We start from the raw sequence: 18,278 nt of genomic DNA on the forward strand, positions 1-18,278 counted from the left end.
CCTAGTCCTTCTCCACTCCCCTCCTTCCAAATATCCAGATTTCCAGACTGACTGTTGATTCTCTTAGCATTTGAACAAAGCATAAGGGAACGATCATAAAGTGATCCAGCTTTAGTATCAAGAGGAGGAGAGATAAATATATGGAGATGATTATTCTCCTAAAGCAATGTCAAGTGAGTAATTGAACAGAGATGAAAATAACATTTAAGTTGGGCCTATCGAATTTCCAGTCAAATCTGGCAACTTGAATGTTTAGTGAAGAACACCCTAAAAATGGCACGATGTGTCCCTTCTTGTTGTATCACAAATAGATGCATCTTTCATTCCGTTTTTTGTAATGGTAAATCTTTGTAGCTCCCATAATGTCCAGAAAAGGGTTTTATATTCAATAGGTACATGCTAATTCTGGTACCAAGATCTGGTCCTACTTTCTGGTTATTAGACAGAATTCCTTCTCTCCTAGTTCTCTACTGGTCAGAGTGGGCTCTGGTGACGGTTTGGCTTCTTGAACATTTAATAACTGATAAATATCAGTTATCTAGTCCTATCTTCTCAATGAACTTCCCAAATCATTCTTTGTTCTGAACATGCAAATTTTTCCCACATGTCTACAATATATAAAGAGCTCCTGTAAGTCAACAAAAGACAAACATGTAATTACAAGGAAACACAATCACTACCAACTACTGAATTAACTTGTTATATCAATTAAACTTATTAATGTAAATCTGTGGAAAGGCTATATGCTTCTTATTTTCAGATAGTCCCAAAAACAGTTGGAAATAAGGATTGAACCAACCTAGCAAAATTATATGAAATTAATATCTGTGGTAATTCTTATGGGAATGCAGTGTTTGTGACATAACACCTGGAATTCTCCCCTGTAGTTTGCCAGGAATGCTCTGGTGTAATTCTACCCAGTAAAATATTACAAGACACATTTTTTTTCTTAGTATAAAAAGACCATTGATTACTGAAACACAAATATAGACTAAAAGCAAGAATCATAAATAAACCAAGTTAGCCTGTCACAGGAGACTATTGAATTGCTCAGTACCTAGACACCCATCTCTGAACAGTAATTTATTCTCAGTACAACTTTAAACAAAAATCCCTTACTAAAGGGACTTCCCTGGTGACACAGCGGTTAAGACTACACGCTCCCAATGCAGGTGGCCTGGGTTTGATCCCTGGTTGGGGAACTAGATCCCACATGCATGCCCCAACTAAGAGTTCACATGCCACAACTAAGGAGACCACCTGCTGCAGCTAAGACCCAACACAACCAAAAGGATAAATATTTGTTTTTAATTCCTTACTAAAGCAAGATTCATTAATGTCGCCTGCCCTTTTTGCCTGATGGAATGGTGAAATTTGAGTGCCTTCAATGATTTTGTTATTCCACTCAAGTGCTGATTCAAAATCATCCTAAAAATTGAAACTTCAAATGAGAAACTTTCAACGGCTGCCTTTTATAGCCAGGGACTCAATACTATTTCCGCTTTCTCTACTTCATGGTCACCATCACTCACTTATGATGTTTGGGACTCACATACACCTAGGTTCAACTTATTTCCCAGTGCATTCTGAAGGAGAATGTGCTCATTTCCATCAAAACCAGAATTGGATATGATTGCCATATCAGAGTTGGCACAATTTACCATATCTTTCAGGGCTGTGAGATTTGGTCATAAAACTTCCAATGGCTGGTGTATTTTGCTCTAAAATGTGGCTATTTCTCATATCATTTTATGGTCCAGTTCACAAATAAATAATGTCAGATTATTTAATATAATGAAACCTAAGACCTACTTAGTAACCCATTTTCAAACCATGTACACATTGACTTTGCCAACATACAGCGACATTTCGAAGGCCATGAACAATTGTCACCATGCAGAATCAGAGAATTTTCATCACCTATGTCAAATTCCACAGGCTTATTCCTCTACCCGTTGAGCATGAAAATTTGCAACCAGTCCAAAAGTATGATTCAGCAAATAAAACACCAATGCCGCTCCTCGTGCAGCTTTAGCAAAGGCGACCCAGACTAGAAAAATGTGCACTGCCAGAAATGTTTCTGTTTTTAAGAACCTCCAGCCACAACTGAATGCATCCTTTAAATTGTCTGGCTTTTGTTATTGTAAACCAACCCCTCCACATTACTTTAATGTGGCGGTTACTTGAAAACATAATTGCTAGGAGGAACCACGGTAGTACACTAAAACAAAACCATCTTGTTTTCCCCACTCCCTGTTCTCAGTGCACCGGCTCCATAATGTATGTTGTATATACAGATCTTTGAAAGAAAAGAAAATCTTTGGGACCATACTAAGATCCCCAACTATGCTCCATCAGCTAAAGAATACATATTGAAACACAATAGCAAATGCAGCTTTTTTTTTCCTGGAAGAACAATGGAACAATTTGCTACTGTTGAATCACACATACACACCCACCCCAAACATAACCACAACTCAAAACTCCACACACATGCACACACGCACACACATACACACACACAGAGTTTGTGGATTATATCTACGAAACTCTAGTTTTATGAAAAATAAATCTAGTTCTTCTGAACCAGTGTCTGTTAACTGAAAGCAGCACGAAACCTAAAAGACACAATTGGTCTACCTCAGGAGGGAGACAGATAAGCAAATGAACCATTGCTTAACAGATTACCCAATCAAGATGAACCAACAAAATGGGTTATCGGCTAACAGATTTACTCTCTAAGATGAACCAACCAAGTAATCCATTGGTTAACTAGGTACCCAACCATGATGAACCCACCAAGAGGGCCATTAGTTAACAGATCAACCACGATGAACCACCCAAGTGGTTCTGCTAATAGAAGAACCAAACATGAGAAATCCACCAAGTGGGCCACTCTTTAAAAGAGAAACAAACCAAGTGAAATCTGAGGATGCCAAACACAGTTTGATCCAGAAGAGATAAAATAAAACTTCTTATTCAACAAATAGAAGCTCTTCATGGACCCAAACACACACCATGAAATCTGGAGTGGTGTGACCACCACTTGGGCCCACACAGGACTGGAATGGATCGCACAGCTGTACTTACGAAGATTATTTATGGGGGTTCTGGTATCCATGTTCTCATAATGCTGGACATGGACCACGATGTTGAGATCTCTCTCCATGTGGTCAGTGTTGCAGTGGCCCTGTGGCCTCATGACATCTGCAAGGGCCCTGAAAGAAGAGAAAATTTAAATCTGTTCATTCAAAACAATGATTGGCACATACTTGGGCCTATGAACAAAAGACAAGACCCCTTCCTCCATGGAGCTGCCATTCTACTGAGGGGCAGAGGGGAAAAAAAGACATTAGTAAGTAAGATCACTGCAATTAGAGATTACATAAGGACCTCACGCAGAACAGTTCACATGCCTCTCACAATAGTGATGTAATAGCAGTGTTACCTACTTTATAGAGTTGCTGAGAGGATTAAATGATGAATATATGTAATATGTCTGCACCCCACAAGTTTAGTTCCCCTTTATGACTAACCCTAGATACCAACACCTCACGTACAGCAATGGCCCACTATTCCTAACAATAAGTAACATTTACTGAGTACTTACCGTAAGCCAGGCACTATACTAGTCACGTTACATACTTTAATTCAACTAAGCAGCATGTAAACATCTTATGAGGATTATTACTCTATGTTTGCAGATGAGTAAACAAAGACTCAGAGAGGTGAATTGATTCCACTTACATGAAATGTTCAGAATGGGCAAATCCATAGAGACAAAGTAGATTAGTGGTTGCCAGGGGCTGGGGGTGTGGGAGGGGAAATAGGAAGTGACTGCTAATGAGTGATGGGTTTCTTTTTAGGATGATGAAAATGTTCTAGAATTAGACAGTGGTGATGGTTGCTCAACTTTCTGAATATACTAAAAACCACTGAATTGTACACTTTTTAGTATTTTTTAATATTTATTTATTTGGCTGCGCCAGGTTTTAGTGGCAGCACGAGGGATCTTCATTGTGGCATGCGGGATCTAGTTCCCTGACTAGGTATCAAACCCAGGCCCTCTGCATTGGAGGGTGAAGTCTTAACCACTGGACAACCAGGGAAGTCTCCGTACACTTTTTTTTTAATCCTAAATATACTGAGATGGAGTGGTCTGGAAAAGCCTTTCTGAGGAGGTGATATTTGAGTACAGCCCTGAGCAGTAGAAGGAGTTGGTCACATAAAGACGATGAAAGAACATTCTGGGCAGAGGGGCAGCAAGTGCAAAGGTCCTGAGGCAGGAAAGAGTTCAGGTATCTGAGGGACAAGCAAGAAGGCCAATAAAGCTGGATTATGGCAAACAGGGGGGATAATGTTACAAGGTGTGGATTATCCATTCTCCAAAACAAAAAAATGCCCAAGTTAACTCAGCTAATCAGGGGAGGGACTAAGATACAAATCTGAGTGTCTTTGAAATCAGAGTCCAGGCTCCTTCCTACTCTGTGCAGTAAGCAAGGCCTGAAACTCAAAGGGGCTGCAGGGAAGGAATGTTTGAAACATAGAATAGATGCCTCCCAAACCTAATTTGCCTTTTTTCACTTTTAAACAGGCTCTTTATATGAACTTCAGGGGATCTCTGAACTCCTCTGGAATTGAATGGAAATTTTATTTGTGCGTTTTTCTCGAAGAAGAAGCCATAGATATCAACAGATTCTCTAAGGAGTCTCTCCAAAATTTCAGAATATTCGGACTTTCAAGAGGACAGCAAAGTAAATATTCAATAAGTCTATCCATGAACTCGGTCAGCACTGCCATCGGCAGATTCCCTGGGCTTCTTCTGAGTGCCAAAATTCATGCAATTCACCTAAAAGCCAAGCCATACTTTTTCCAAGGCAGCCCTTCCCAGAGCATGCAGTGAAGACAGGGATTCTTAGAGCCCGCACATCCTGGACAAAGAGTCTTCAAGATGTGATCCACTCACTCAGGGACTGCCTAAAATAATTTGGCATGGGGCAAGGAAACATGAGAACTTCTGTGTATGGTCTTTAGTCATTAAGAATAAGAAATAAATTTAATATGTGAATTGATGCTGGAGCCCTCATTTGGAATACCCATGTCAGATGGTGAGAATCTGGAGTCTTGGACCAAGGAGGGTGGCTAGCAGTGGCACCATCATTAGGCTGCATCACCTGTATTGCAGTTATGTGCACCCCTAAAGCGGATGTGCAGGCAAAGTATCTAGTTTTACCAGGCTAACCATCACTACGTGGACATGGGGCTTAAAAATGTCCCCCATAACAAAACCACAGCTTGGAGATAATACTGATGACACAAGCACAGGAAAAGGACAGATTGGACTCTCCCCTCCTCTTCAACAGCTTCTCACAAGGTTAAAACAATGATGGCCTATTCAGATCAAAATGAAGTCAGCCAAAAATAATCAAAGCTCTCAGGAAAACTATTCAAACTATGGATTTATTTATGAATGATGAGCTTCATCCTCAACACACATTAGGCTTTGAGAGATGAGCTAATGATTGCACGAAGTCAGCACCATTGGCAACAAATTGTAAATATTTATTTCACCTTCAGCTCACTTTAATATTTCTGTTCTTATGTATGCTTTATAGTGTATCTAAACAACAAGGCCCTATTGTATAGCACAGAGAACTATATTCAATATCCTGTGATAAGCCATAATAGAAAAGAATATGAAAAAGAATATATATATATATAAAAAACTGAATCACTTTGCTGTACAGCAGAAATTAACACATTGTAAATCAACTATCCTTCAATAAAATTTTAAAAAATAATAAATGCTATAGTGTACATAATTTTTGTTGGTATGTGCACATATTGGGGTGTATGCTAAAAAAATGTTACAATTAGGGATGTGTTTTTAAAAATTAGTGAATTAGTGGAAAGAACCAACTATGTACTACAAGCCAAACAAATGCCCAAGGAATTGGTATTTATGTGTGACACATACTTCAGGTGCTTCTCAAACTCGAATGTGCATTCAGATTACCTTCAGGGTCTTGTTAAGATGCAGATTCTGATTCAAGGTGTCTGAGGCAGGGCCTGAGATTCTGCTCAAGCTCCCAGGTGATGGAGATGCTGCTGGTCCACAGGCCACAATCTGAATAGCAAGATCCTAAAGGTAATGTCATGGTAAATTTTATGTGTCAACTTGACTGAAGAGAACAAAGATTTGGTCAAACATTATTCTGGATGCGTCTGAGAGGGTGTTTTTGGATGAGATTAACATTTAGATTGATAGACTGAGGAAAGCAGATTGCCCTCCATGGGGTGGGCCTCATCCGATCAGTTGAAGGCTGGAATAGAACAAAAGGCTGACCCTCCCCCAAGTAAGAGAGAATTTCCCTGCCTGATGGCCTTCAAACTGGGACGTCAGCTCTTCATGTTTCTACGGCTTTCAGACTCAAACTGGGACCTTGACTCTGCAGATGTTGGACCTCCCAGCTTCAATTAACATGTGTGGCAATTCTGCATAAACCTCTTCATAGATAGATAGATGACAGATAGATAGATAGATAGATACATAGATACATAGATAGATACATAGATAGATCTTCTAGAGGTTCTGTTTCTCTGCAGTACCCTAACTAACACAGGCACCTTATTGAAGAAACTACACTTTTCCTTGATATCCCTTAACCCAGCTCCAAATTGTTAGTTAAAACATTGCCATTTTTGAGGTTGAAGATGATGGAATATTGGCAATTTCATAAGGTTCAACTTAGTATCACTTCACTTGTATATTTACTTGTACATTACCTGTCTCCTGCCATTTGACCATGAGCTCTGTGCCTGCACTATTTGCTGCATTCTCAGAGCTCTCTGCACAGGGCTGGGTATACCATAGGTACTCAATAAAAACCTATTGAATGAAAAAAAAACCCTATTGAATGAATATATCAATGAGCAAATGAATGACTGAATGAGAAGATACCTTATGTCATATAAACCAGGATGTCAGGAATCAGAACTCCTATGTGCCAGGTACCGTACTAGGACACAGGTGACAGATGGGGAAGAGACTGTTAGCATCCCTGCACTCCTTAATGTGAAAGATAACGGAAAGAGACAGATAATAAACTAGTAAACTAGTACATTATTAAGTTCATTTTAGACTGTAATGTGAAATGAAGCAAATAACATTGAGTGATGGGCTGCAGGGGGCGAGGAGGGGGGCGTTAGTAAGTAAGCCTGTGGGGTCAGGGACAGCGTCTCAGACAGGTGACATTGAGCTGAGACTTGAATGCAGAGGAGGGGCCAGCCAGAGAATTTGAGGCAAACCAACACAACAACTCCAAAGCAGCAATGAGCGTGGCATAGCTGAGGAACAAAAAGAAAAGGCTGCATCCCTTTTCTTTCCAATTACAGAAAGCAAATAAAAGACCCCAGCATTACCGAACAGAGCTCAGAGTTCCAGCATCTTGCTTCACAGCCTCCAGGGGTTCCAAGGTCTAAACTATGTCCTGACTTTTAAACACTTGAATGGGATTCCTGAGAATTTCCTCTTTTACCAGAAGCATCATTTATTTTTCAAGGATCTAAGGGCAATGGGCACCAGGTACCTTTCTGGAGTAGTGATTATACAGGTGTAGACATTTGTCCAAGCTCATCAAACTGTACAGATAATGTGTGTGCATTTTATTGTGTAAATTAGACCCCAATAAAGTGGATTTTTTTAACATCTTTATTGGAGTATAACTGCTTTGCAATGTTGTTAAAGTTGATTTTTCAAATGTAAGGACTCAGTACCCAAAGAGAAGCAAACATATTCTGCAAAGAAAAATAATTTAGACTTTTCCATGGCCAACAGTATATGCATTCATGGGCTTCTCCAGCCTGGGGAGCTGGTGGAAGCCACTAGATAACCATAAATGTGTAAGAAAAAGGGGAGGTGGAAGGGAAGCTGGAATAAGAGAGAAAAGGCAAGGGAAGAAGGGACATATATCACTTGATGCCATTTCTTTGCAAGAGACTCCAACACTTGTGAAGCATGTTTGAAAAACACACAGGACATTGTGCTACATAATTTGTCACTTGGATTTCAGATTCTGTCTGAAGGTGGGCAAAATAATGACATGTGTTCCCTACTGGCTTCGAGTGTAGAGAGCTTCCTGCCCCAAGGTCATTTCTTACCGATGCCTTTGCCAAGGGGCTGGCCCTGCCAGGGGCAGATGCAGAAAACATGCCTAGTCTTGATCTGACAGTGGCTCCGCGAACTGGCCCTGATGTGTGCACTGTTATTTGCAGGGCATCGAGCACCTCTCTGTGATCTGGAAAGACTGAAGTCCTGCGTCTCAGTGATCCAAGGCAGTGCAGCCTAGTAGTCAAGGATCCGTGCTACAGCCTCAGACTGTCTGGGCCTGAAGTCCAACTCCTCCACTCACTAGGGGCTTGTGCATCCTCTTGGAAAGCAATCTGTGCCTCTGTGAAAGGCAGACTGTCATAAGGCGGACCTCCTTGTGGTGGGACATGAAATTAAATGAGAATTTACACACAAGCTTATGGCAAAATAGTAAAACCAGCAAGTGTTCTTCAATATCACCCAGGCCAACTCTTTGCAATGCATCTAATGTTGTCATACATGGATCGTCTCTCCTATTGTGAACCTGCCACTCCTTTTGCTAAAATTAAATGCAAGCCCAGAGAGGTTATAAGACTTGGCCAATGTCACACAGCTGAACAGTCATAGCAGAGCAAGGGCTAGACACAGAGTTCCAGACTACAACTTCACCCACTTCGGTAGATAAGGGTTAGAAAATTCCAGTAATAAGGATGATGATAAAGGGTAATAGTCACTGAGCAGTGACCATATGGCAGGCCCTGCTCTAAGAGCTTTCTAAGCCCAGTCTCAGTGAATCCTCACACAAGCCTATGCATTAGGGACCCTCATCATCCCATTTTGTAGGCAAGAACCTGAGAATCAGAGAAGTGACGTAAATTTCCCAGAGTCACACAGCTATTAAGTGGCTGAGCTGGGACTGAATCTGGAGCCATTGACTTGAGCCCATTTCTGTTAAGATCAGCCTGATGACCTCTCTGGGGACTGCAGGTAACATAACTGAGTGAATGGGGCTGGGGGGCGGCGGGGGGGGGGGGCGGTGGCTGGAGATTAAACCTAAGAGGGTCCTAAAAGGAACAGTTGCTGTTTGAATATGCAGGTCCAATATTACCAGACCTATCGATTTCTCAAGAGAAATCAGAAATCTGGATTTCTGTGTGAAATCTCTCAGTTTTTAAATGTTGGCAATTGGTTCTAAGTTGGTTTTAAAACACCATACTTAATAGAGACTAAAGAGATTTCACAGCCAAAGGCAGTGAGCTTTGACTGGATCCTGGTTTGAGAAACCAAGCTCTAAAAGACATTTCTGGTACATGACTGGGAAAACAGTAATACAGTTGGCTATTTGACGATGTTACGGAATTTTTGTTCTTTTTCTTGGGTGTGATACTGGAATTGTGTTATGTGGGAGAATGTCCTTGTTCTTAGGAGATCCACACTGAAGTATTCAAGGATGAAGCGTCATGTCTGCAACTTATTTTCAACTGCTTCAGCCAAAAAACAAAGGAAAAAGAGGAAGGGAGGGAAGGAGAAAAGAAGGAAAAAAGGAAGGGAGGAAAGAAGGGAGAGAGAGATAGCAAACAGGACAAAATACTCATAATTGTTCAATCTAAATTGGTAGTTCTTAACTGGGAGTGATTTTGCCCCTGGATGACTTTTGGCAACACCTGAGGACGTTTTTAATTGTCCCGAATGAAGCGTGGGGTGGGTGCTACCTGCACCTAGTGGGTAGCGTCCAGGGCTGCTGCAATGCTCAGGACAGCACCCACAGCAAAGAATTATCCAGCTCCAAATGTCAACAGTGTCAAGGGGAAGAAACCCTGCTCTAGATGAAAGATATACTGGACTTCGTGTTTATTCTTCTTTCAAGTTTTTTGTATGTTTAAAATGTTTCACAATAACAAATTGAGGAAAACTTAAAAATTAGAATACATAAATAGAAATACCTTGCAGACCAAACAAAACAGGTCTGCATGGTTTGGTACCCATAGCTGGCCACCATCTGCAGTCACTTCTTCCAATAAATTGTGCTTGAATGTGGCAGCTGTTACAGCTGCTGAATGAGCATCTGTACAGTTCTCCCAACATCACAAGCAAGGTCCAGGCACGCTCCTGGAACTGTTCTTTCCCCTTTTTCAGTCCTAATCAGCCCAAAGGGAAGCGTGGGATGTGCCCAGGACTCTGAGCCTAGAAACTGACCTCCTCAAACACAAGCACACTGGTCATCAATACCAGTCAGGGTGTGACGTGGGAGCAGCACGTGCTGTTAAGTCTTTGAGGAGAAGATACTTTCGGATGAGGTAAGAACATCCCAGTGACCCTAGCAGCTGCAGACAAAGTAAATGAAGAGGCTGCAGCCAGCAGGTTAATTTCACCTAGAAGCCACCGTATAGTCTCTCTGATGCCGAGCTTGGTGTGCTGGCCCCACCCAAGCATCCCATGGCCCCGGGGCAGGCAAAAGTGGATGACACCACTGCCACGGCTGGGACTTGAAATGATTAACTGCATCAGCAGAGCAGGATGCGTTTGGTGAGAACTTGGGGCTGCCCCCAGCACCACAGAAATACACATAAAGGCTACACACACGGGGAAAACCAGCAATAGAATGTAAATAAGTAAGAGTCACACTGGATGAATTCATCCATCCTCAATCCTGTAACATATTCCCGAATCAAGACCAGTGTTTCTCCAAGTGTGGACCACTTTACGTGAGCCATTCAGGGAGATGGTGAAATGCAGATTTCCGAGGCCCAGACGGATGGATTTAGTATCTCTCTGGATCGAACTCAAGACTGTGCATTTTAGGAAGCTCCCCAAATTCTGACGCTCACTCAAACTGAAAACATCTGCCCCAGACACAGCTGAAACCGGGGGACTAGGGATCGCACAACTTTCTGTGTGACCTTGAGCAAGCCACCAACCTCAGCTATGATTTCCTCCTATTAAGTGGGAATTAAATTAGCACCTGTCTCATCGCTGTGCAAACTAAACGAGAAAATGTTTACACACACACACACACACACACACACACACACACACCCCTCTAGTATAGCGCCTGGCACCCAGAACTGTGCTCAGCAAATGTTACTTCCTTTTCCTGGACAGTGATTGGCTGAACACTGCAAAGCCTGGAGAGATACACGGAAGTAGGGATGGTCAGGCCCCACCCTAGAGGCTCTGATTTGAACCACCTAGGGTGGGGCTCCCAGCGAGAGGACTCTTTTAAAAGCACTCCAGGTGGCCCTAAACATCAGCTGAGGTTGAAAACTATACTTTAGGAGTTGCAAATAAAAATCAACCGTCCTTTCTCTTCAGGAGTACATACTTTCACTCCATTCTGGAATTCCCAAAATGTATGCAAGGAGAGCCTGTGTTGAGGCTCTGCTACCCCAGGACTGGGTACGCCTAGATTTCACCTCCAAGCAGACCTCTTCCGATACCTGCAGAAGAATGTGGCTGCAGCCTGCTGGGCTGAAGCAAACAGAGCTGCAAGGGGGCAGGACCAGGAAGTTGAGTCCCTGCTGGCCTGAAGCTAGCATCTTTCTCCCACAGATGCCCAAAGGTTAGCTCCCCTCTCCACCTTCTCACCTCCCTCTTCATGCCTCTCCACCCCCATCCCAACCAAACAAGGAGGAGGGCTCCTGTAAGAGCTGGTTTGCAAGGCAAAGGCTCCAAGGAGATTTCAGCAGAGGAATTAAGCCGAAATCTGCAAGGCAGCCTACCTATATCCCTGGGTGAATCTCCCTACCAAGGCAACAGTCTCTGCCGCAGCCCTGCTTCCGTGTCTCACTCTCACCTTAATACAGACCCTCGGAGAGGACAGTGGGGGAAGTGAAACCACCCGGCCCATGCGGTTGGCGATCGGGCACCTTGGGGTTACGGGGAGGTGGGCGGGGCCTGCTCTTGACTCTTTTTAGTAGGTCAGGCTTTCTTGAATGCCCTGGGAGCTTACTTCTGTGCCTCCAGACCTCAACATCCATCCACACCTCCCTACTGACCCAAACCGAGAGGAACTTCCTCACCTCTTCCCCCAAATTCTTCCCATCTGGAAAAAAAAAAAAAAATCGGATAATCTGAGTATAAGTAGAAAATAATTACTAGTGAGGTGGTGATGTTCCTTCGCCTATTTTTGGTGGGTCTCTTTGTTGAGATTTTTTAGGCGGGCACACTGTCACCCGGAGGTGCGGGGTGTGTGTGTGTTGGGTGGGGCATGGGGGGAACACATGGCGACTCTGTTGCCCATATTCGGAAAAAGAATAAACCTGGCGCCCCAGTCATCCAGCTGTTCGCAGGCCACCCGGCGCTCTTCAACCCCGCCCGCCCGGACCTCACACCAACCCCAGGCCTCACCCCGGCCGGGGGCTGCGTCCTCGCGTCTGCGTGTTCCGCCTCAAAGTTACTAGGTTGTGCGAATCGATTTAGATACTTTAAAAAAAAAAGCAAAAGGCAAATAGCTCCTTAATCCCAAATGCCTTCTCCCATCTGCTGAGACCTGCTCGTGCTGGGACTTGCATAATGAACAAGGCAAAAGGGGAAGTTGACGAATCAGAGTATCTGGGGGGTGAAGGCGCGCGGGGAGAAGGCTCCGGTCCTTGGAGGCCACGCCAGCCTGGGCAAGGGGGGGCAGCGCGCAGCTGAGGTCGCTGCCCCAGGCGGGTAGAGGTGGCGACTGGAGAGGGGGACGAGGGGGTTAAGGGGAGGGGTGGCGAGGTCCCAATTCCAGGGACCTGGCAGCTCGCAGAAAGCGAGGCGGCCGCTCCAAGCACAGCTTTTGTTCTCGCCCTCCCCGCACTCTCCACCTCCCTCGCCACATTTTCGCGAGTCGTACGAGTTGCAGGCGGCACACACTCCTTGCCTCCCTCCCTCCCTCCCGCACACACGCGCGCGCGCGAGCTCACACACGCCCCCCTTCCCTTTCGGGCTCGCTGGCCCCTGTTTACCTAGAGGCTAGTATCTGGAATCCGAAGGCTGGACCCCCTCCCCAAAGCCCAAGACTTCGGAGCCACGGGTTCCCAGGGACTGTGTGTCTCAAGCCCGCTGCAAGCCTCGGCGGGAGGGGGCGGCAAGAGGGCGGGGGAGGAGAAGACACCCCTAACCCCCACACACGCTCATGTCCGCACCTGTGCTGAGCGCAGCGTCCCCTCTCTGCGCTCTCAGCCCAAGTTGGCTGCCCGGGTGACATACCCCCGCGGAGAAGCGAGGGTCGGGGGGAGCGCCATTGCCTCCAGGAAGGTGGAGAGGAGAGAGTAGGGAAGCCCGGAGGAGGGGGGGGGAAGGCAGCCCACCTGGACATGTGCTCCCTTTGGGGCCGGTGCGCTTTCTCCAGCCCCAGCTTGGTGAAGATGCCCACGAGCACCATGACGGCCACCACCCCGCAGATGATGTAAACGATCAGGTTGGTCTTGTCCTTGGTGGGGTCGTGCAGGGGGTCGTCCTTGCGCGCTGGGGGCTTGCCGGTGTTGAGCCAGAGTGGAGTGTCGTAGTTGGTGCAGGTGCTCTGGTTCAGTCGCCGCTTCTTAAACGTGCAGCAGAACCGGAAGCCACAAGTCCCGCAGCAGAAGATGAAGTCGCCCGAGCTGCAGTTGAACGGCGGGTCCCACTGGCCCATGACATCGAAGTAGCCCCGGCAGAAGTCCGGCGTGGGCGCCCGGGTCGGGGGTGCGTCCGAGACCCCCACGCCCTCACCGACCTCTCCGGAGGCGGCCCCCGAGCGGTTGCCCCCCGCCAGCACCACCACGCCGCCCAGCTGCGCCAGCTGCCCGTGCCCCGCTCGCTCCTGCGCCCGGCACACGCGGGCGCACAGCTCGGTGAGGAAGCAGCCGAGGAGCAGCCGGAGGACGCGGCGCATCGTGTTTCCCAGCCCGGGCTCGGCCGCTCGGCCGCCGCTGGAGCCGCTGCAGCCGCCTCTCGAGGCGCGGCCGAAGCTGCCGAGGCTGCTGCCGGGGGCTGCGAGCCGCCGCGGGCCGCACATGCAGGGAGCGGCGCGGGGCGCTCGGTGGTCGGCGGCCACTGCGCTCGGCTCAGCCCGCGTTCGCCTCCAGCGCGCAGCGCGCCGAGGGGCCGGTCGGGGAGGAGCGCGCCGGCCGGGCGGGGGGAGGAGGAGCGGGGGCAAGCGCGGGGTGCAGGTCCGGATGGCCACAGGGGGAGGCGGGGGCCGGAGAGCAAGGGCGAGTCGGTCTGTCCGCGCCTCCCCTCGGCCGGCGGCTCTGCACTCGCCGCCCCGCGCCCGTTCGCAGGATCCCTCTCACCTCTCCAGCTGGCCAAGTGCGCCGGAGAGAGCTAAGCAACACTTGTGGAATGAAGGGAGGGCAGGAGGGAAGGGGGAGGGGGAGGAGGGCGGGCAGAGGAGGCGCGGGGGGGGGCGAGGGGGCGGGAGCGAGCTGGAGAGGGGCGGGGGCGCGGGAGAGGTGACTCGGGCTGGCAGGCGCCAATTGGGGGGCGTGCAGAGCTGAGCCTGGCTGGCGGGCGGAAAGGAGCGAGCTCCGGCAGCCGCAGAGGCTGAAGCACAGCTCGGATTTCCCGGCAGGTGGAAACGGCTGCGGGACCTCCCGCGCCCTCTCTGGAGGGGAGCCGCGGCTCAGACCTGTTCCGGGCGCAGAGGCGGCTCCGCCCGGGGCTTTTTCCCGGGAGCGTGCGCAGCAGCTGCGGCTGGAGTCGGCCCACCAGGGAAGGGGTGACTCGAAGGGTTGAGGGACAGGCCAGGTAGCTTCCACTCCAAGACAGACTGGGGCGCAGTCTGATCAAGATCACCCCTCCCAGGTGGCGCGGGGCCGCCCTGCCCTTTCCCCGACTGTGCCCTCCAGCCAGAGGCGCCACCCTTTTGGCTCAACTCCCGGGGCCCAGGCGAGGACCAAGGTTGAGCTGGGAAGGCCGGTGGCAAGCGCCTGGGCCCGGGGTAAGCACCCCCGGGAGAGGGGCTCGGGATGAACTAAAGTCAAAGAAACGCAGGGGTAAGGTGAGGAAGCGGCCAAGGCCGAGGCAATGGCCTGTCCCAGAACGTCTTTCCTTGGGACTCTCCCAGGCCCCTAGACCTGCCACTCTGTCCCTCTTCGCCGTCGCCGCCTTCCCTGCGCTCCACAGGAGGGCACACCAAGGCGCCGCCTCTGCGCGCCCAGATCTGGTGCAGCGCAAGGCCTTCGCGCCCGGCCTCAGCTGCCCTCCGGTACCTGGAGCCCGCGCGCATCGGTCTCCCGGAGCCGGCTGGTCCCTGTCCCCACCGACCCTCCACCTCCCTTGATATCCTCACCGGGAGCTGCCGAGCCGGGCCTTGCTTCCTCGGCTTTCAGTCTCCCGTCGCCAGTCAGTGTTTCCAAACCTGCCCTCTCTCAAATCAGCCGATTCCAGCCATCCGTCGGCCCTCTCCCATTTCTCCCACTTCTTCCTCTCCTCGGCTTGAATTTGACTCCAGTAGCCCCTAAAACAGGATTTGTACCAAAGCTGCTACACCAAATTTAGATCCCCACACGCCCCTGCGTTTTGTTTTTTAATTGCATTAACTAAGTATACACTTAGCAGTAGGCTAGGCGATTTGCAGGGAAATGTTTCCACCACCCTTCTCTCCATTTGGCTGCAGTCAGGGGCTTCTCAGGGCATTTTCAAAGAACCAAGAGCTTGGGCCACATATAAAATGACATACGGCAGGGGTGGGGAGTGTCCCCTTAATTGAAAAAGCATGGGGTTTTATTGGGACTCCGTTGCAAGTTTTCTCAGAATGAGACGCAGTTCAGCTAATTGTGCCTTCTCTTTGAAGAAACGGTCACCTACTGTCTCCCCCAAACACTTGCAGAAATGACCCTATTCCAACAAAAACACACCAGGGCAATACTGATAGAATGTATCCAGGGGTGTAGCAGCCCTGGAAGACTCACTGAATTATGGGCTGTATTATGTACTAAAGCCATCAGGACGAGGCACGAGATTGTGTAGTCTGAACTCATCGGATTCATCATAATGGGATCCCCAAAACAGGACAGTGTGGACTGTCTGTCCACCCACACACACCAGCACTGTGTAAGTCTCTACAAACACAGGCATTGGTGTGGGAGAGCTGACCACAGCTGACGTTTATTCAATGCTTGTAACATACCCACTAAGCTTGCTTGTTCTAAAATCACCTCCTCGAGGATGCTTAGAGCGGTGCCTAGCATCTAGCAGACAATCTGGGAATATTTGCTGAACCATTGGATGACTGACTTCATTTAATTCTACCTTTTAGGTAATCTTACCAAGCTCACACAACAGAGGGAGAGACTGAGGCCCAAAGCAATTAAGCCAGGTGCCCAAGGAAGCACAGCAAGGAAGTGCTGCCGTTGGCATTTGACCCAAGAAATTTGACTCAGGAGCCTATGTTCTAACCACCGCAGGTAGCGCCTTCCTAAAATAGGCCTCCAGACTCTCCATCCACCTGACATTATGGGTTTTTTTTTTCTATCTTCCCACATTGAAATGTAAAGTCCACGGCAGAAAGGGCCTTGACTCTCACAGGGTCCCCCAGCATCTAGAACAATGTGGATACGGGAAACACTTGAAAAATATGTACAGGCTGTTTTAATGAACTAAGACCTTTTATGCAAGACCCTGTCTTAAACTGAGAGAGGAAAGGAACACCTAGGGCTGAGACAGATATGCAGAGGGGTTGGGATATTTCCACATACTAATTCAGAATTAGAAAGTTCTGCTCCAGCATGTTTGCAACAGTCCAGGAAGCTGAGGCTCAAATAAGGGCTTTGTCCAAGGTCATATGGCCAGCAAATGGGAAATGCACAGCTGGATGCAGAGTGCCGGGCTCCTAATCCCAGGTCTCCTGCCATCCTACCCCACTGCACCCCACGTGACTCTTCCCAGCAAGCATCACGGCTGAGAGCTGAGGGCAACGAACCACTGAGGGCTAGGTCACAGACACCTTCCCGCAAGAGTTGGGGGTTTGAAGGCCCTTCTAAATTTGATTTTTTTAAAAAAGAACAATCTTAGCGAAAAGAGACAAAATCTAGACAGAAAAGTCCATTTCAGAATCTGCCTCCAATCTCTGTAAAATATTGCCTGTCACCAGGACATTTGAGTCTGGTCCTCAGAGGAGACTGGCTCTGGCGGCTGCTCCCGGCTTTAATTAACAGAGACTGCCCCCTGTTTGTCACAGGGAGAGTGCAGGGATCTTGCTTTGGAAAGAAGCGGACCTAATCCACTCTGCGTGGCTTATATACCACATTCCATACCTGAAGCCCCATGAGCTTTGCCCAAACCAAATTCCCTTCCTGCTCCCGCCGGCCGTGGCTGTCACTGCCCCCTGGAATACTGCCCGAGCCTATTTCCCAAGAATTTGAAAAATATTTAGAAGAGAGAGGAATCATCTTGGTTCCTTTTACTCCTCAAAGGAAAAAAGTTGATTTCCTCTGGGTATGTCAAGTCAGTAAATAGATTCATTACTTCGCACTAGATGTGTGATTATTGGGAACATGCCCCCATTTGGAACATGTGATTGAGAATATCTTTCTTTCAGGGCTTTGGAGGCTGGGGGGTGGGGGGAATTTGAAACACCTGGCAAGTTAATGGACGATGAAAAATCATTAGTAAATGCCACCCCCTACCACTACCCAAATGAATTCGTGCACACGTGTTGAAATTAAAATGTAGCTCTTAATGAAAGCGCTTTCTATGAAAGAGATGATAACATTATTATTTACAACACAGGGGCTTTTAATATCTAAAGAAGAATCTCATTGGCTCTAGCCTTAATTATGTCAGACTGCAGTGTGTGTAACAGCGAGAATGCATTGTACTCCCCAACAATTAGGGGAGACAGCAATGCAACGAAGGATGTTCGCTTACCAGGATTTGCAATCAATGTCCAGAAGCAGCTCAACAAATTAGATTATTTGCAGCTGTGGCCCTCACTCCAAGGAGCTGTTTGTTAATTGTCCCATCAGGTGGTCCTTAGGGCTTCAAAGCAGTTTCTAAGCAACTGTTAGCCTTGAGAAAAAATAAAAGAGTTGAAACAGAAGCTTTAGATTATAACCTCAGGGAGCTTCCCGGGTGAAATTCGAAACTGGCCCATCTCAGGAGAGAGGGAAGAAAGAAGCAGCCACTCCAGATTGGCAGAATTAATAAACAAGGGAACTTATAGTAGAGTTTGTCTTGGGCGGCTCCAAGAGGAGTAGATCTCTGCACCCATCTGCCAGAATCTTAACAGTTTATT

General features: G+C 47.5%; 1 protein-coding gene across 3 annotated transcripts in view; it reads right to left on the reverse strand.

Moving 5' to 3' along the window:
• The window catches only part of SHISA9 (shisa family member 9), a 447,725-nt gene extending 433,366 nt beyond the window's left edge, over window positions 1-14,359 (reverse strand). For all 3 annotated transcript variants that reach the window (XM_060285262.1, XM_030883998.2, XM_030883997.2), the window contains exons 1-2: window positions 13,372-14,359; window positions 3,091-3,218 (exon numbers count right to left, since the gene is read on the reverse strand). In XM_060285262.1, coding sequence (XP_060141245.1) covers window positions 3,091-3,218; window positions 13,372-14,057 — 814 coding nt within the window. In that variant the 5' untranslated portion in view covers window positions 14,058-14,359. The remainder of the gene's footprint in view (window positions 1-3,090; window positions 3,219-13,371) is intronic.
• Window positions 14,360-18,278: the final 3,919 nt, after the last annotated feature.

Source organism: Globicephala melas, chromosome 15 (assembly GCF_963455315.2).
Source record: "Globicephala melas chromosome 15, mGloMel1.2, whole genome shotgun sequence".
In the NCBI taxonomy this organism is placed as follows: domain Eukaryota; kingdom Metazoa; phylum Chordata; class Mammalia; order Artiodactyla; family Delphinidae; genus Globicephala; species Globicephala melas.